The 20,000-nt window shown below is 50.0% G+C and overlaps 3 protein-coding genes across 3 annotated transcripts in view; 1 reads left to right on the top strand and 2 right to left on the bottom strand.

The window, feature by feature from the left end:
- The window catches only part of cnot11 (CCR4-NOT transcription complex, subunit 11), a 12,544-nt gene extending 11,181 nt beyond the window's left edge, over positions 1–1,363 (bottom strand). The window contains 1 exon segment of the mRNA XM_080536292.1: positions 38–1,363. Coding sequence (XP_080392418.1) covers positions 38–356 — 319 coding nt within the window. The 5' untranslated portion in view covers positions 357–1,363.
- A 492-nt stretch (positions 1,364–1,855) lies between these two features.
- Positions 1,856–4,885, top strand: LOC308162174 (large ribosomal subunit protein eL31-like). The gene is made up of 5 exons (XM_080536299.1): positions 1,856–1,895; positions 2,526–2,632; positions 3,022–3,147; positions 3,572–3,684; positions 4,561–4,885. Exons 2-5 carry the CDS (start codon positions 2,526–2,528, stop codon positions 4,590–4,592), a joined length of 378 nt encoding a protein of 125 aa, XP_080392425.1. The 5' UTR covers positions 1,856–1,895; the 3' UTR covers positions 4,593–4,885.
- Positions 4,886–7,595: 2,710 nt separating this feature from the next.
- tbc1d8 (TBC1 domain family member 8) overlaps positions 7,596–20,000 on the bottom strand; it is a gene marked incomplete at its 5' end in the record, with an annotated part of 23,509 nt that continues 11,104 nt past the window's right edge. Inside the window, 11 exon segments of the mRNA XM_080537068.1 lie at positions 7,596–8,195; positions 8,461–8,490; positions 8,492–8,586; positions 9,931–10,017; positions 11,188–11,253; positions 11,480–11,726; positions 12,600–12,668; positions 12,899–12,997; positions 18,129–18,336; positions 18,502–18,563; positions 18,874–19,097. Coding sequence (XP_080393194.1) covers positions 7,692–8,195; positions 8,461–8,490; positions 8,492–8,586; positions 9,931–10,017; positions 11,188–11,253; positions 11,480–11,726; positions 12,600–12,668; positions 12,899–12,997; positions 18,129–18,336; positions 18,502–18,563; positions 18,874–19,097 — 1,691 coding nt within the window. The 3' untranslated portion in view covers positions 7,596–7,691.

Raw genomic sequence — 20,000 nt, 5'->3', positions numbered from 1 at the left:
CACACCAAAATGAGATGATTGATTCAGACTGATTTACCAGACAGTTGTTTCTCCAGCTCCTCTCCGACGGGCGAGGGGTTCAGCAGGTGGGCGAACACGGCGGCGAACGGGTTGTTGGCCAGCGGCTCCGTGCGGTACATCTCCCAGAGCAGGTAGAGGGCGGTGAGGCGCTGCGGGGAGGAGGGCAGCAGGTCCGGCTGCTGCAGGAGCATCACCAGCACGGAGCCCACCCGGAAGTGTTCCGCCTTGCCGAAGTAGTGGTGGAAGGCGCTCGAGAGGCTCTCGAAGGTGTTGGTGCAAGCCTCCTCGGAGATGATGCCCAGCAGGTTGGACAGCTCCTTGGGCGCCAGAGTCATGATGACTGTTACTGTTCCTCTGGTCTGACAGCGAGACACCGACCTGACTAACTGTCTCTTTATGTCATCAACCAACCTGACTAACTGTCTCTTTATGTCATCAACCAACCTGACTAACTGTCTCTTTATGTCATCAACCAACCTGACTAACTGTCTCTTTATGGCATCAACCTGACTAACTGTCTCTTTATGTCATCAACCAACCTGACTAACTGTCTCTTTATGTCATCAACCTGACTAACTGTCTCTTTATGTCATCAACCAACCTGACTAACTGTCTCTTTATGGCATCAACCAACCTGACTAACTGTCTCTTTATGTCATCAACCAACCTGACTAACTGTCTCTTTATGTCATCAACCAACCTGACTAACTGTCTCTTTATGGCACCAGCCTGACTAACTGTCTCTTTATGGCACCAGCCTGACTAACTGTCTCTTTATGGCACCAGCCTGACTAACTGTCTCTTTATGGCACCAGCCTGACTAACTGTCTCTTTATGGCATCAACCAACCTGACTAACTGTCTCTTTATGGCATCAACCAACCTGACTAACTGTCTCTTTATGTCATCAACCTGACTAACTGTCTCTTTATGGCATCAACCAACCTGACTAACTGTCTCTTTATGGCATCAAGAAGATCAATCGCTGGCTAGAACCTTTCCTAGAACCTTTCCTAGAACCTTATAGGTTTAACCTTATAAGGCTCACACAATATATATAGAATAGTGTTGTTGTCCCTAATTAGAAGATAAGCAGATTCAGTTCATCTCTAAACACAGAAACCTTTCCTTCCAACTCACTTCTCACTTCTGGGGTCCCAGCTAACAGTTAGTTAGCCAACAGTGCTAACTCAAGCTAGTTAGTTAGCTAGCTAGCTAGCTTAGCCAATAAAGTCATTGTTAAATTAAAGACATGTAGCTTAACTCAAACCTCTCTGGACCACGTTAACATTTACATAACAGCCTTGCGGGTCTAGTGAGCATCTCTCAGACCTGGGGATGTTTATATTCTTCAGCTGTCAGACTTCAACAGTTTAGCTCCACTCCGCTCAACAACATCAGAATCAGACTGGAGCCGTTTGACTCAGATGGCTGCGTTCGTAAGTTCAGTTTGGAAATATGAGCAGCACTCATGGAATGTCTCTTGTCCAATCAAATTGCTTGACGTCGAACCTAGCGTGTGCTCCGGCGTTCTCAGAGAACGTTGACGAACGCAGCGCTCCGAGTCGACCCTGTCCCCCCAGCGGTGAAATGCATTATGGGATATGTAGTCCTGGAGATATAGTTGGGAAATTCTTCGTTCGATCTTTGACTTTTCCTGCGCGCGTAATTACAGTCTTCCGTATACTTTTATTTAGATTAAACTCTTGTTATGGGTTAGATGTGTTGGTGACATTTAGCTTGGGAGAGCTCTGCGAAAAAGAAAAAAAACGTTTATTTTACGGTTGTCTTGGCGACCCGGACACAGACCCGGACGTGAACCTTCTTACTACCCACAAGCCCTTGCGACTCCCTTTCCGACATTTCTCGGGCAGAGTGAGTAGCTCTTTCCTCAAACCCCCTCTGTGATCTATCCTCTCTCATCTCTAATGTAAACATCTATAACCCAACATGTTATAACATCTCATCATACATGACACACCGCGCTCCCTGAATAGTGAGATATTAACGGATAACACACTGAACATCAGATGATATGTTGAATGGAAACGCAGCTAGCCGCCAGTCAGCTACAGGAGACTCCAGCCAGACTCACTGTTACATTAATGCATTGAGGTCTCATGGCCCAATATTCTTTACGTCTGTCTCCAGACCACCAGGTTAAAGGTTAAAGGTTAACAGGTTGGTCACCTCTGGGTGCAGCTAAATGACACGAGCTGCATATTCAGCCACAGTCTGCACGTGGTATTGTTTACCTTCATTCACAGTCAGTCCCTATGACATCCCGAGCTCTGTACGGCCTGGCCTGATCACCTGACCTCTCAAACCCTCATATCCTCCAGTCAGATGAACTGAACCAGACGTGTAACATGTTGATGTGTAACATGTTGAACCAGATGTGTAACATGTTGAACCAGATGTGTAACATGTTGAACCAGATGTGTAACATGTTGAACCAGATGTGTAACATGCTGCGGGTCTTGTTGTCTCGTGTTGTTTTCCCAGATGGCGCCAAACAAGAAGGGAGGTGAGAAGAAGAAGGGGCGTTCTGCCATCAATGAGGTGGTGACCAGAGAGTACACCATCAACATCCACAAGCGCATCCACGGAGTGTGAGTAGCTAGCAGCTAACACTGGGGGGGGATAGCTAGCTAACACTGGGGGGGGGAGTAGCTAACACTGGGCCTTGGAGAGGGGGGGTCTGGCTGGTCTGGCATGGAAGACAGTGGAGGCTGGTGGAGGTAGAAATCAGAGGCCAGGCTAGTTGTGGGTTTTCACACATCCATCATGGCTCATCTGGACTAAGACAGTTGATGTACAGCAGAATGCTGCTCGTAGGAACAGCAGCTTAGAGGCCGTCTCATTTACCCTGTTTAGTTGTCTGGTAACCAGGCTGACAAAGCTGTGGTGTGGACGGCCTGCGTGACTCCTGGTGTGTTCAGCTCAGGTGTTGTCATATGTGTTCATGTAACTAACATGTCTCTGATCTGATCTCCTCCAGGGGCTTCAAGAGGAGGGCTCCTCGCGCTCTGAAGGAGATCCGTAAGTTCGCCATGAAGGAGATGGGAACCCCGGACGTCCGCATCGACACTCGCCTCAACAAGGCTGTGTGGACCAAGGGAGTCAGGTAAGCCCCGCCCACCTCCTCCACCCAACAACCCTCACGTTGTCTTGGAAACCAAAGCTGGATGTGACCCAGGGTCGTGCTCAAGAGGTCATACCTTACTCTACCTGACAGAGGGGATGACGTCATATCTTACTCTACCTGTCTATCCTGTGTTGTGTTTCTGAGTGTTGACGCTCCTGGAGCTGGTCGAGTTAATGACCATGTTGAACTTGAACTTGAAGGATGTAGTGAAATCTGTTGCTATGGTTTCCTGATTCAGACCATTTATAGAATGTTCTATTCAGTCAGTTGGTCTTAATAAATACCGTGGCTTGTTTTGCAGTGAGGTACTGTGTGTTAGTAAAGCTGAGTAGATGTTGTGTTACCTGTGAACCTGAGGGTTAATGTGTGTGTGTGTGTGTGTGTGTGTGTGTGTGTGTTTCAGGAACGTGCCCTACCGCATGCGTGTGCGTCTGTCTAGGAAACGTAACGAAGACGAGGACTCTCCCAACAAGCTGTACACTCTGGTCACATACGTACCTGTCACCACATACAAAGGTAGGCTGGTCACATACGTACCTGTCACCACATACAAAGGTAGGCTGGTCACATACGTACCTGTCACCACATACAAAGGTAGGCAGGCCTGGTCACATACGTACCTGTCACCACATACAAAGGTAGGCAGGCCTGGTCACATACGTACCTGTCACCACATACAAAGGTAGGCAGGCCACACCAAGACCTGGTCACTATGCAGACACTTAGGGATGCACCAGACCACTCTGTCAGACCAGTACAAGTACTTACATCTGGGATTACCTGAGATGCTCTTAATCAAAACAGATGTTTGCTACCCTAACCCTACCATCCTACCATCCCTACCCTCCTATAACTACACAGTTTAGCAGAGCCTCTGTCTCATACAGAGTTTAGCAGAGCCTCTGTCTCACTCATTAGCAGAGCATAGTTATATAGTCTGCAGTCTGCTCTACTTTTGTCGTCATCATCGCTTATCCTAAAATATCTCCTACCTGCTGACGTTGTTCCTACCTGCTAGCAGAGTCACGCTGCCCTGAGGGGGGATGGGGAGCGGATGGATGGGAGTAGTTTTAAGAGTACATGAGCTCAGTATGGAGGACTTGTATGGGTGCAGCCCTACAGACACGTATCAGAAGTATCTGGACTCTGCTGAGGTTGGGGATCATGTCTGACATCAGCTTGATGCGGTTGTGGAATTCCAAGCGACATACAAACACGTCTACAAATGTTGAGTCTTGCTTTCAGACCAGCTGCTTGCAAACTGATTAAACACCAAATGGAATTAATCTGTGTCCATTATCTGACAATCCCTCTGAACAAGTGTTACTGTGTTGGTCATTAGCAGGTTTACCCAGACTGATTGTTTCTTTCTCTCTTTCTTTCCCTCTCCAGGTCTGCAGACAGTCAATGTGGATGAGAACTAGATCTTCACTTCTGTGGAAATAAATTTGTAAAAAGAAAAGTGCTGCAGTTTCTGTTTGTTTTCATCTCCTCCTGACCTTGCGTCTCTCAGCTCAACATAGTTATACATCATCTAATCTGGGTCACACCACCGGGTGCTATCGCAAATATTTAGTTTGTGATTTAAGGCGGGGCAGAATCTGGCGAAGGAATGGAATGTGACCCAACACAGAATCACTTTGATCTGGATTGAAGGTTCTGAGAGAACTGGCCTCGAGGTCTAAAGCAGTAGTTGTGATGCTGGAGTCAGGGGTCACTAACAATGTGGTTGTTTTAATTTGACTTATAAAGGTACTTTAGATACTGTGAGCTGAGATGGTGTTTACATGTAGCGTGTTCACAGGGAGGATGGCAGGGTTCCTTTCAGGTCCTTGAAAGTTTGTTTAAGAAAAATTAAAGTTTTTGAAAATAGACATGGGTCATTGAAAGTGCTTGAATTCCCCTCTCTCTAAAAAAAGAATAATATATATATTCCAAAATGTTTTACTTAGCTCGTCAACTAGTAAATAAGTCTCTGTATTGCTTAACTTTACACATATTTCACAGTATATTGTTTTGCTGTGGTAGAGAAGGTAAGAGACCATCTAGTGTTCACACATTCAAGCCTCTCTTTTTAATTGTTGTCTGTGAGCGGATAGTTCCTATTATATACATTCTGTCTCAATCTATGCCGTGTTGGGTTAAATTTGAGGGAATTGAGTCTTGAAAGTCCTTGAAAGGTGCTTGAATGTGATGTTTCAGAAGGTGAGGGAACCCTGGGATGGGCTGGTCTGAACAGGTGTAATGTCCAGGGGCCAGTTCAACACTTTTGATCTGGATCAACTGAACAACTGGGCCCTCACGTCTACAGTCTATCACGGCTGAGACTATCAGGCCTCCTTGGTGACTGAGACATAATAATGTATACCGGTACACATTACAATACAATGTATTTGTAAATCAATACTGCATTCTGAATGTGACACAGAAAGATGAGGTCAAGGTTTTTAATGATTCACAAATGAAACTGATAAGTTAATTATGATAAAACACCTCAAATGAATTTGGCCAATCTGGACGAGTGAACTTAAGGTGAAAGTTGAAATCAGAAGGTACAGTTCTGTAGTAATCCTGATTGGACGTCATCATAGTACAGTTCTGTAGTAATCCTGATTGGACGTCATCATAGTACAACAATCAGTCAACTCCTCATTGACTTCAATGGTAAAATCAAGTTCTTGGAACAGAAAGAACAGACAGTAACAGGCACAGTAGTACAGTATCTCACAACACTGTGCTGTCTAGAGAAAGTGTAAGACTTTGGTCTGTATAATACTGGTCTTCACCAACTCACTGCTTGACTGGTAATTTCCATTTAGAAGTGAAGGCTGTACTTGGCAGGGTCATCACCACCTCCAGCAAGTCCTCATGAAATAAAGAGTTCTTAGAGAACTAGGTAATACATTCATCAGTACACAGAAGCACATCTTCAATGTGTTGGACAACAGGCAAGGTCACAGGCAAGGTCAGAGGTCAACTATAGTAGTCAGGCACAACTGAAACATTTGGTAGTCAAACAAGAAGCGACTCCTTGGTCAATAGAAAATGAGTTTCCTGTGAGAAACAAACATCAGATTAACACAAACAAACAGATTAAAACAAACATGGGCTATAGAAAAAACATTTGGTCAGAAACGAACACTTGTTTGCTCGACAGTATATTCCAAATAAGCTCTCTAAAAAAATACCCACCGCGTATGCTACAGTTGCCTCTGTGATGCCATTTACCATTTAAGAAAAACAACTACTAAAAACATCTGTTGTCATCTGGTTAAACAGGCTACTGAGCTGCTGTAAAGAGAAGATTAAGAGGTCCCTTTTCATAGTGTGTGTGTGTGTGTGTGTGTGTGTGTGTGTGTGTGTGTGTGTGTGTGTCTCATGTAGTGTTCATGGATGTGACACATAGTAAACCTCCAATAAATGCGTAGTTATGATTGATACACGGCATCACTGTGTGTCTATAAGGGCGAGGGTTAGGTTGATTATCATGCATGCTTCTACAAGTGTTCCAATATCCACCCAGCATCCTTCTAAGTATGAAGGAATGTATTGTCCATGTGTACTAGCTAGTACGCTAACGCTAGTGTGGACACAGCTGCTCATCCCCAACTAGCAGAGGAAGCCCTATATCTGAGGAGAGGAGAGGGGAGGGGAGGGGAGGGGAGGAGAGGGGAGGGGAGGGGAGGAGAGGGGAGGGGAGGAGAGGGGAGGGGAGGGGAGGGGAGGGGAGGGGAGGGGAGGGGAGAGGAGAGGAGAGGAGAGGAGAGGGGAGGGGAGGAGAGGAGGGGAGGGGAGGGGAGTGGGGAGGGGAGGAGAGGAGAGGAGAGGAGAGGGGAGGAGAGGGGAGGAGAGGAGAGGAGAGGAGAGGGGAGTGGGGAGGAGAGGAGAGGAGGGGAGAGGAGAGGAGAGGGGAGGGGAGGAGAGGAGGAGAGAGGAGAGGAGAGGAGAGGAGGGGAGGGGAGTGGAGAGGAGAGGAGAGGAGAGGAGGGGAGGAGAGGAGAGGAGGGGAGTGGAGAGGAGAGGAGGGGAGAGGAGGAGAGGAGAGGGGAGGAGAGGAGAGGAGAGGAGAGGAGGGGAGGGGAGTGGGGAGGAGAGGAGAGGAGAGGAGAGGAGAGGAGGGGAGAGGAGAGGAGAGGGGAGGGGAGGGGAGGGGAGGAGAGGAGAGGAGGAGAGGAGAGGAGAGGAGAGGAGGAGAGGAGAGGAAGTAGTCGGGGGGGGTATGACACCACACCTCTCTTGTGCTTAGCAAACCTACTGTACCATTCAACACAGGCACTATGGACTCCTGGTACACACTCACCCTAGTAGGACGGACGGACAGACAGACAGACAGACAGACAGACAGACAGACAGCTTATGGTGTGTCTAGACAACCTGCTGTCGACTAGGCAGCAGCTCAGTCCTGGGTCATAGGTCATAGGTCACTAGGTCGTTAGTCTACAAGTCTCCAGGCTCTGAGTCGTACGGTCGTATCATCGGCTGGTAGTTCAGTTCTCCGTCGGGTCGGGTCGGTCCGGTCCGGTTCAGCCGGTCCCGTGTTGCTGCTGCTGTAGCGCCAGCAGCCCGGCCCGCTGGTGGTACTGTCTGTCCTTGGCGGCGGCCAGCTTGGCCGTCAGGTCCACCGGCTGCTCGAAGAACTGGACCAGCGCCGGCTCCGTCAGCAGCGAGGCCAGGATCTGGGCGTAGCTGGCGGTCCACTCGCTCTGCGACGCCTCCGAGGTTCTGCTGCCCTCCGACGTTCTGGAACACCGCCTGGTCTGGTCCTCGTCCTCCCCCTGGTCGTCAAAGACCAGAAGGTCCTCCTCCGTCCTCCCCCCCTTCCCCTGGTCGTCGTCGTCGTCGTCCCCCCTGGCCCCGCCCCCCTCGCCGCTGCTGACCTCTGACCCCGAGCAGCGCCCTCGGTGGCCCGCCTCGCCGATCTGCAGCACCAGGCTGGTCACCGTGGCGATGGCCTGGAAGAGCTGGTTCTCCACGCTGTCGCCGTGGAACATGCTGTACAGGGTCTTACAGAACTGGATGAACTCCCTCTGGTGGCGGGGGGTGGTGTTGGGGGGGGGACAAGAACACATAGTCATAAAAACCCTCTGATGATGATTTGATGCTGTGATGATGGTGGTGTGGGGGGGGGGAGGCCAGGTTTGAATTAAGCACATCTTAGCGATACACAACCATGATGGTTCCATTTGATCAATGCACTGTTGTTTAAAGCTCTGTGTATGAAGTGGCGTGTTCTTAGGGTCGTGTTTAAAGCTCTGTGTCTGAAGTGGCGTGTTCTTAGGTCTGTGTCTCTACCTGGTTCATGAGGGGGAGGGGGGGGGGGCGTCTCCACGTCCTTCTGCTTGTCTCTCGCCAGGTCCTTCAGCATCTGCCTCAGCTGCTCCTGGTAGCCCCCCCCCTCCCCCTCCCCCTCCCCCTCCCCTGGGACGGCAACACAGTCAGGGGAGGCTGGCGGAGGTAGAAATCGGAGGACGGGCTCATTGTAATGTATGGCATGTTAATGTATGGAATGTAAAGGAGGAATGGTGTCAACTAGGGATGCACGATATTTACCGGCCCGATATTGGGAAATTAATGTTAGAAAATATTTATTTTAGCCGATATAGAGCCGATAATATGAAGCCGGAAATATTTCCGGTTCCGGTTGTCGCGCTCATGATGCTGCGCCTGCGAGAGAGACGAGAGCGAAACATGGCTTCCCCGGTGTGGACATTCTTCGGTGTGGAGTTTCTGAGGCAGATAGTGCGTTTGCAATTTGCAATACATGTTCGGCAAAAGTTCGGTGAACTACCGTAATAAGCCTAAAAAAGTTCAACTGTTCAAAAAGTGCAAAAAAAAAAACTGTTCTGCTTTCAGAAACTGTTTGAATTGAACTCGCGAGTATCATGCTTCCTCCATTGAACGGAAAGTCCTATCTATTCCATTCAAAGTGTTTTAGCCTTCCCCCTTTCCACTGGTAATAAGGAATTGGCAAGAATAGATCGATATAAATAGATCAACATAATGCAGCACTATCATGCACAGATCAGCCTTAAAACATGTAACGTTAGATATATAACGGAGCGATGTATTTCTACGGAAAGGCTGACTGATGCGGGGCTCATACAATCTCCGCGTTTGTTATAGATACGAGTGCTCCGGTGTCTTGCTGGTAGTCAAATATATTTATTTATATATACAGCTTATGGATGTTACGTGCCTGTTACCTGCCGCTTTCAGTTCTAGTAGTTTAGATCTCGCAACCAGGGAAACGCCGACATGTGTTAAAGGGAGCAAGATGCGAATCTACCGGCATTTGACTCATGAGTGAACGGCGAAAATGGCTGGACGGCACAGCTTGGGATTCCATTGAAGTTACAGGGAACTATGTGTGAAAGAGGCTTAAATTATTTCAACATTTGAAGAGTCAGAAGTGTTCTCTTTGTTGTGTTAACAATAGTGTAAGTGTAATGTAAGTTAGATTTGGTGAGATCACTATGGAATATTAAATCATCAATCTTTGCTCACTACATAGCCTTTCTTACCTTCAGGTGTGCATGAACTACAGGTTATCAACTGTGAAATGATATCTGTTCTCATATCGGTTATCGGCCACGAGAAGCGGGTAAACATCGGTTATCGGTATCAGTTGGAAAAAATGCATATCGTGCATCCCTAGTGTCAACCCAATGAGCCCCGTCCTCTGACTCCTACAATTGGGCAGCTCTACATAAGCGACCAATGAGAGGCCGGGTAACAAGAGACAGGAGATGAGAGGAGGCGTACCATTGGCCAGCTCTACGAGGAGCGGTCGGGTGGAGGACAGGACCGGACTCTTCAGAGGAGACGGGTCGTCCTCGTCCTCGGTCAGAGCTGTGGAGGACAGAGAGACATCTTCACCATCCATGACCTTTGACCTTTCGTGAGTTTAGAATGATAAGGTTCTATCTCCGTTTAGAATGATAAGGTTCTATCTCCGTGTAGAATGATAAGGTTCTATCTCCGTTTAGAATGATAAGGTTCTATCTCCGTTTAGAATGATAAGGTTCTATCTCAGTTTAGAATGAGAAGGTTCTATCTCCGTTTAGAATGATAAGGTTCTATCTCCGTTTAGAATGATAAGGTTCTATCTCCGTTTAGAATGATAAGGTTCTATCTCCGTTTAGAATGAGAAGGTTCTATCTCCGTTTAGAATGATAAGGTTCTATCTCCGTTTAGAATGATAAGGTTCTATCTCCGTGTAGAATGATAAGGTTCTATCTCCGTTTAGAATGATAAGGTTCTATCTCCGTTTAGAATGATAAGGTTCTATCTCCGTTTAGGGCAGTTCAGAAATATTGAGCGTCAAAGTTTGTACATTCCATTATGTTCTGTGAGATGGAACCTTTGTATTTTATTAATTACTAACTCAAAAATGTCAACATTTTAAAAATAACACCACACAGGCATTAATAAACACCTAATGGATCAGATTATGTAAAAAAATAGATTTTGACAAAAAATGAGATAGAACCTTATAATTCTAACGTCACGCTTTGTCTTACACTGTGATCTCACACGCCGTAGCGGGCAAGATAGCGTCTAAACACAGACGCAGTACCTGACATCTCTCACGCCGTATCAGGAAGAGCAGCGCATGAATACAGCTGCAGTTAGTAACTAGTAACACTTGTATCTATGTCTTTATATTCCTTGTCTCATTACGTTGTTAAATGTTTATCTATTTATTTTCTCTCACTCCATCTCCCTCTCTCTCTCTCTCTCTCTCTCCCTCTCCCTCTCTCTCTCTCTCTTTCCCACCTCCCCCCTCTCTCTCTCTCTCTCTCTCTCTCTCTCTCTCTCTCTCCCTCTCTATCTCCCTCTCTCTCTCTTTCCCACCTCCCCCCTCTCTCTCTCTCTCTCTCTCTCTCTCTCTCGTCTACTACTAAAGGTAGTTGTTTTCTGTAGACGCCCAGGTCCAGCTGACAGCAGGAGAACTGTGAGAAACACCTCAGGAGGTTGGGAGACGCTGTCGGGCCATTGGAGGACGGTCCTGTCACTCACCTGGAGGGATGTGCAGCTGGTAGAGCAGCCGGACCTTCTCATTCAGATCCTCACAGTACAGAGTGTCTGAGAGAGAGAGGGGGGAGGAGAGAGTGGGGGGGGGGGAGAGAGAGAGAGAAGAGGAGAGAGAGAGAGAGAGAGATAACTTGGTTTTGGTTTTGTACACTCACGACACACACACGTGAACACACATATATATCCTTTTCTCTCTCACACACACTTCTCCCTCTAACACACACACACACACACACAACCCCCTCCCCCTCCCTACACGCCCCCCCCCCCTCCCTACCTATCCATCCAGCGAACTCTCTGAAGCAGATGTGTTTGGTGTGGTTCTGGTCCAGCAGGCTGAAGGTCCGCTGGGCCACGGTGTCGCTGTGCGGCCCACAGAGCCAGGGCGCCAGCAGGGCGTAGAGGCTCTGGAACTGGGCGCGGTCCACCCGGTACTGGTCCACGTAGGGCCGCCCCGGGTCGTGGTGCTGCAGGGCCACCGCGGTGCTGCCGTCGCCCCAGTACAGGTTGATGAAGTGTTCTGTCTGCAGGGGGCAGTAGAGAGCAGTACAGGTTGATGAAGTGTTCTGTCTGCAGGGGGCAGTAGAGAGCAGTACAGGTTGATGAAGTGTTCTGTCTGCAGGGGGCAGTAGAGAGCAGTACAGGGTGATGAAGTGTTCTGTCTGCAGGGGGCAGTAGAGAGCAGTACAGGTTGATGAAGTGTTCTGTCTGCAGGGGGCAGTAGAGAGCAGTACAGGGTGATGAAGTGTTCTGTCTGCAGGGGGCAGTAGAGAGCAGTACAGGGTGATGAAGTGTTCTGTCTGCAGGGGGCAGTAGAGAGCAGTACAGGGTGATGAAGTGTTCTGTCTGCAGGGGGCAGTAGAGAGCAGTACAGGGTGATGAAGTGTTCTGTCTGCAGGGGGCAGTAGAGAGCAGTACAGGTTGATGAAGTGTTCTGTCTGCAGGGGGCAGTAGAGAGCAGTACAGGTTGATGAAGTGTTCTGTCTGATGTGTGATGTAGGGAGGGCGCCGAGACTCTGGCAGGTGGATGCCCAGGAAATAGACAGGCACTCCAGAGAGGGCGATGCCGATGCCAATGAGGGAGTTGATGGTGTCACTATAGAGTGGCACTGCCACCAGGAACACAGTACACATACAGAAGATGATGGGGTACAACAGAGTCAACTGGACACGGGCACACAGGCGGGTAGGCAACCACAGACAAGGGAGGGACATGCACACGCACACACGGCTCAGACACACACGCATGCACCTTTCTCCCTCTAACACCCTCACACACACACACACACACACACACACACTTCCAGAGGCTTCCAGAATGTTCATAGATGTAGGTCAGGTGTAGGTTCATAGTAGTATAATAGAGAATGGGTTAGGGTTCATAGAAGTATAATCACCTTGAAGAGGTCGTAGAGGTCACTCAGATGCTCAGGGGACAGAGACACGTCTGGGGTCACGACCCTGAGCTGGAGGGGGGGGGGGGGGGGCAGAGAGAGAGACAGGTGAGGGGGGGGGGGGGGGGGAATACAGACAGACAGGTATATAGACAGACAGACAGACAGACAGGTATACAGGGAGGTAGAGACTCACAGTGTTCTCCTTGGTGGTGTCTTCGTAGATAGAGAGGTAGATAGATAGACAGGTATATAGGGGTATGTAGATAGATAGACAGATAGACAGGTATATAGAGACTCACAGTGTTCTCCTTGGTTGTGTCTTCGTGGGCCTGCAGCACCTGGACTCTGTGTCTGCAGCGTAGCACCTCCACCTGCCTCACCGTCAGGTCCCCGAACCTCTGACACACACACAGACACACACACCATCAGGACACACCTCCACCTGCCTCACCGTCAGGTCCCCAAACCTCTGATCAACACACACAGACACACACACCATCAGGACATCACCTCCACCTGCCTCACCGTCAGGTCCCCGAACCTCTGACACACACAGACACACACACCATCAGGACATCACCTCCACCTGCCTCACCGTCAGGTCCCCGAACCTCTGATCACACACACAGACACACACACCATCAGGACACCACCTCCACCTGCCTCACCGTCAGGTCCCCAAACCTCTGACACACACAGACACACACACCATCAGGACATCACCTCCACCTGCCTCACCGTCAGGTCCCCAAACCTCTGATCACACACAGACACACACACCATCAGGACACCTCCACCTGCCTCACCGTCAGGTCCCCAAACCTCTGATCACACACAGACACACACACCATCAGGACACACCTCCACCTGCCTCACCGTCAGGTCCCCGAACCTCTGATCAACACACAGACACACACACCATCAGGACAGCACCTCCACCTGCCTCACCGTCAGGTCCCCAAACCTCTGATCACACACACAGACACACACACCATCAGGACACACCTCCACCTGCCTCACCGTCAGGTCCCCAAACCTCTGATCAACACACAGACACACACACCATCAGGACACACCTCCACCTGCCTCACCGTCAGGTCCCCGAACCTCTGATCAACACACACAGACACACACACCATCAGGACACCTCCACCTGCCTCACCGTCAGGTCCCCAAACCTCTGATCAACACACAGACACACACACCATCAGGACACACCTCCACCTGCCTCACCGTCAGGTCCCCAAACCTCTGCACACACACAGACACACACACCATCAGGACACACCTCCACCTGCCTCACCGTCAGGTCCCCAAACATCTGACACACACAGACACACACACCATCAGGACATCACCTCCACCTGCCTCACCGTCAGGTCCCCGAACCTCTGCACACACACACAGACACACACACCATCAGGACACCTCCACCTGCCTCACCGTCAGGTCCCCAAACCTCTGACACACACAGACACACACACCATCAGGACAGCACCTCCACCTGCCTCACCGTCAGGTCCCCAAACCTCTGACACACACAGACACACACACCATCAGGACATCACCTCCACCTGCCTCACCGTCAGGTCCCCAAACCTCTGATCACACACAGACACACACACCATCAGGACATCACCTCCACCTGCCTCACCGTCAGGTCCCCGAACCTCTGATCACACACACAGACACACACACACCATCAGGACACCACCTCCACCTGCCTCACCGTCAGGTCCCCAAACCTCTGACACACACAGACACACACACCATCAGGACATCACCTCCACCTGCCTCACCGTCAGGTCCCCGAACCTCTGACACACACACAGACACACACACCATCAGGACACCTCCACCTGCCTCACCGTCAGGTCCCCGAACCTCTGCACACACACAGACACACACACCATCAGGACACCTCCACCTGCCTCACCGTCAGGTCCCCGAACCTCTGCACACACACAGACACACACACCATCAGGACACCTCCACCTGCCTCACCGTCAGGTCCCCGAACCTCTGATCACACACAGACACACACACCATCAGGACATCACCTCCACCTGCCTCACCGTCAGGTCCCCGAACCTCTGACACACACACAGACACACACACCATCAGGACAGCACCTCCACCTGCCTCACCGTCAGGTCCCCGAACCTCTGACACACACACAGACACACACACCATCAGGACACCTCCACCTGCCTCACCGTCAGGTCCCCGAACCTCTGCACACACACAGACACACACACCATCAGGACACCTCCACCTGCCTCACCGTCAGGTCCCCGAACCTCTGCACACACACAGACACACACACCATCAGGACACCTCCACCTGCCTCACCGTCAGGTCCCCGAACCTCTGATCACACACAGACACACACACCATCAGGACATCACCTCCACCTGCCTCACCGTCAGGTCCCCGAACCTCTGACACACACACAGACACACACACCATCAGGACACCTCCACCTGCCTCACCGTCAGGTCCCCGAACCTCTGACACACACACAGACACACACACCCTCAGGACACCTCCACCTGCCTCACCGTCAGGTCCCCGAACCTCTGCACACACACAGACACACACACCATCAGGACACCTCCACCTGCCTCACCGTCAGGTCCCCAAACCTCTGACACACACAGACACACACACCATCAGGACACCTCCACCTGCCTCACCGTCAGGTCCCCGAACCTCTGCACACACACAGACACACACACCATCAGGACACCTCCACCTGCCTCACCGTCAGGTCCCCAAACCTCTGATCACACACAGACACACACACCATCAGGACACCTCCACCTGCCTCACCGTCAGGTCCCCAAACCTCTGATCACACACAGACACACACACCATCAGGACATCACCTCCACCTGCCTCACCGTCAGGTCCCCGAACCTCTGACACACACACAGACACACACACCATCAGGACATCACCTCCACCTGCCTCACCGTCAGGTCCCCAAACCTCTGACACACACAGACACACACACCATCAGGACAGCACCTCCACCTGCCTCACCGTCAGGTCCCCGAACCTCTGATCACACACAGACACACACACCATCAGGACAACACCTCCACCTGCCTCACCGTCAGGTCCCCAAACCTCTGATCACACACAGACACACACACCATCAGGACACCTCCACCTGCCTCACCGTCAGGTCCCCGAACCTCTGCACACACACAGACACACACACCATCAGGACACCTCCACCTGCCTCACCGTCAGGTCCCCAAACCTCTGATCACACACAGACACACACACCATCAGGACACCTCCACCTGCCTCACCGTCAGGTCCCCAAACCTCTGATCACACACAGACACACACACCATCAGGACACCTCCACCTGCCTCACCGTCAGGTCCTCAAACCTCTGACACACACAGACACACACACCATCAGGACAGCACCTCCACACCCTCTACCCCACCCACTGGACACGACCATCACCTCCACCTGCCTCACCGTCAGGTCCCGTCCCCAAACCTCTGAACAACACACAGACACACACACCATCAGGACAACACCTCTACACCCTCTACCCCAGTGGTGTAGTCTACGTGATACGCAGGACTACGCCGTATACCCACTAGGAAAGGACAAGGATTTGCGTATACCCACTAGAAAATGCGCGAGGATACGTAACGGCGTTTTGTGACAGAACTTTCACTTTCATTCATAAAATTCACCCCGTCTGTGTTACGAAGCACTTACTTCGAACTTTCTGACATGTTTGTTATCGCATAACCAGTCGTTCAGAATGCTAGTCTCAGTATTTCCCCTACAGAGCCTTGGGGTGGGCGGGCCGCGAATTTGCGAAACCTAGGATGGTAGGGGGAGGCAGCCAATGAGGGAGTGCTTCGCCAACCAATCAGGTAGCGGTATTGCCCTGCCTCCCCTTACCATCCTAGGTTTCGCAAATTCGCGGGCGGGCCAGACCTCCACACACAGCTTCGTGCCGCTGGAGAATGCTTTAGGTTTGTTTTGTGTGCGCGTGCGACGCGAGAGAGTTTTTGCAGGGTGAAAGCTCTGCAGAAGAAAGTAAGCAAGTTGAAACGTTAGCAAATATAATTACTGTGTTCTGACAGAGAAAGTTGGTTCAAATTAGTCGTTATTATTGTGATTAGAAAGTGTCTGATTATAGTTTCATGGTGTGAATAATAGTGTCAAAGAACTAGCAAGCTAGCTAGCTCAGAGGTGATTAGATGAGCTAGTCTGCTGCACACATGCCAGCTAAAGAGCTAACTGGAGGCACTTTATTATTTTAAAGTAATAATAAAGTTATTTATTATTTATAAATATATCTAAATATATCTAAATATATCTCATATTTAGATATACAATCTTTCTTATTCTGCTAGAATTGGGCTTTATGGTAATACCATAATGGTATATTTACAGTACATGGACAGTGGATTGAAGCATTGGAACAAACCCTCACTCATTGGAAATGTCTGTTTTTTGTAGTTGGACATACGATTTTCTTACAGGTGAGAGAGTAAGTAAAGACAGTATCTGACTGCATTGCCCACAGCAACCCAATATTCAATTAGAATTATGTTATGATTTGATATGAATTCAATGTATACCTCTTATTAAATTATAAATACTCTGGTTGTTATGTTTGCCTTTTGGTTGACAGCAAAAGGGAGAGAGCAGGATGGTGTCGGCACACCAGAGAGAGAGAGCAAGAACCAGGTGAGAAAGTGGACAGGTAGTCAAGACCACATAAGTAAGTAGCCTTGAGAACCGATGGTTCTGGAGCCTAACGGCCCATAGGGCAGGAGCCTATCTCCTGTTTCCGTAGCGTGAGGCAGCTTGATGTACAAGTACAGTCCATGCCACCCCCCCCCCCCCAAGGCAGCAAACACTGGTGTAGATGCATACTGTATGCATAAGTGAGTGTGGTGGTGCTTATGGGGTGTCGCTACGGGACAGGTGTCGCTCTGACTGGGAGGGCAAAATCACAGTATACCCACTAGAAAAAACTAGACTACACCACTGCTCTACCCCACCCACTGGACACGACCATCACCTCCACCTGCCTCACCGTCAGGTCCCCAAACCTCTGAACAACACACAACACAGAACACCTCTACACCCTTAGCTTATCGCTAAGCCACGCCCCCTTTGAAAACTGGGACAAACAAACAACGCTTCACTGACAGTGACTGACTGACCGACCGTGACTGAATGACATTCAATGACTTACAATGGCGGGAGTTCACATTTCTGATTTCTGATTTACCACAGCAAGTAATAGACATGTTTTTTAAAGATGACAAGAATATTTAGTCTAGAAGCTTTTCACCATCAGATATTAGCGAGTTGTTTGTCAGAGTTTTCTGCCTGTAGTGACTTTTGCTGTGATATGATTGGACAATTTCTATTTTGGGGCGTGGCTTAGCGATAGGTCCATTGAATTGGTTGATTATGATTTGATTGTTTTCTGCCTCCTACCCCTAGTGGTGCTGTGGTGTACTGCAGCGCTCTCACCTCGTAGGAGTCGGTGATGAGGTCACAGATCTGGGTGTGTCCTCCGGCAGCCACGCCCCCTTCCTCCCCGCTGGGAGACTGGGGAGGGGGAGACAGGGGGGGAGGGGGGGACAGGGGAGACAGGGGGGACAAGGGAGGGGGAGACTGGGGAGGGGGGGAGGGGAGGGGGGGAGACAGATCCTGATCGTTCCTGACCTGGTCCAGAAAACTGCCGACAGAGCCGGGGGGGGGTTATTAAAGCAGTGTGTGTGTGTGCCTGTCTGTCTGTCTTTATGTGAACATGACTGTGTGTGTGTGTGTGTGTGTGTGTGTGTGCGTGCGTGCGTGCGTGCGTGCGTGTGTGTGTGTGTGTGTGCGTGTGTGTGTGTGTTACCTGGTGAGGATCATCAGCGCCTGTCCGTCGTCAGCGGCGTTGCAGAGCGCGGGGGCGTTGGCCTGCAGCACCGCCAGGCCCAGCGTGAGGGGGGGGCACAGAGAGAGTCAGGTGAGGGGGGGGGGCACAGAGAGAGTAATATTATATAGATAGAGAGGTATGTAGATAGAGAGGTATGTAGATAGAGAGGTATGTAGATAGATAGAGAGACAGACAGACAGACAGACAGACAGAGAGGTATGTAGATAGATAGAGAGATAGAGAGGTATATAGATAGATAGACAGAGAGATAGACAGACAGACAGAGAGGTAGATAGATAGATAGATAGATAGAGAGGTATATAGATAGAGAGACAGACAGTATGTAGATACCTGCAGCACCGCCAGGCCCAGCGTGAGCACGGCCCTGCTGCCCTGGTAGAAGAACACGTCCACCACCGCCACGCCGCAGCGCAGGGGCAGGGCGCTGAGGAACAGCGTGAGGAACCAGGACAGGGACACTGAGGACAGGGGGGACAGGTCTGGGATGTGGGAGGCCAGGACAGGGAGACGCTCCCGGATCAACTCCTCAAACACAGACTGGTCCACCTGGGCGCCTGGGGGGGGGGGGGAGGGAGACACACACAGACACAGATAAATACACACACACACACACACAGATAAATACACACACACACACAGATAAATACACACACACACACAGATAAATACACACACACACACAGATAAATACACACACACACACACACAGATAAATACACACACACACACACACAGATAAATACACACACACACACACACAGATAAATACACACACACACAGAATAATACACACACACACACAGATAAATACACACACACACACACACACACACAGAGAGAAATACACACACACACAAAGACAAACACAGACACACACACACAGACACACACACACACACAGACAGACACACACACACAGACACAGACAGACACACACAAAGACAGACACAGACACAAACACACAGACACACACACACACATACAGACACAGACACACACAGACATACACACACACAGACACATACACACAGACACAGACACACACAGACAGACACACACACACAGACACACACACACACAGACAGACACACGCACACACACAGACATACATAGACACACACAGACACAGACATACACACACACAGACACAGACACAGACACTTACAGACACAGACACACACATACAGACACACACACAGACACAGACAGACACACAGACACAGACAGACACACAGACACAGACACACACAGACACACAGACACACAGACAGACACACACAGACACACACAGACACACACACACACAGACACACACACACAGACACACACACACAGACACAGACAGACACACAGACACACACACACACACACACAGACACACACACAGACACAGACACACACACAGACACAGACACACAGACAGACACACACACAGACACACACACACACAGACACAC

The sequence above is a fragment of the Nansenia antarctica genome, assembly GCF_963989245.1.
Source record: "Nansenia antarctica genome assembly, chromosome: 7".
NCBI classification, from domain to species: domain Eukaryota; kingdom Metazoa; phylum Chordata; class Actinopteri; order Argentiniformes; family Microstomatidae; genus Nansenia; species Nansenia antarctica.
Note: the sequence above shows the minus strand (reverse complement) of the source record. Positions and strands in the feature narration are given on the sequence as shown.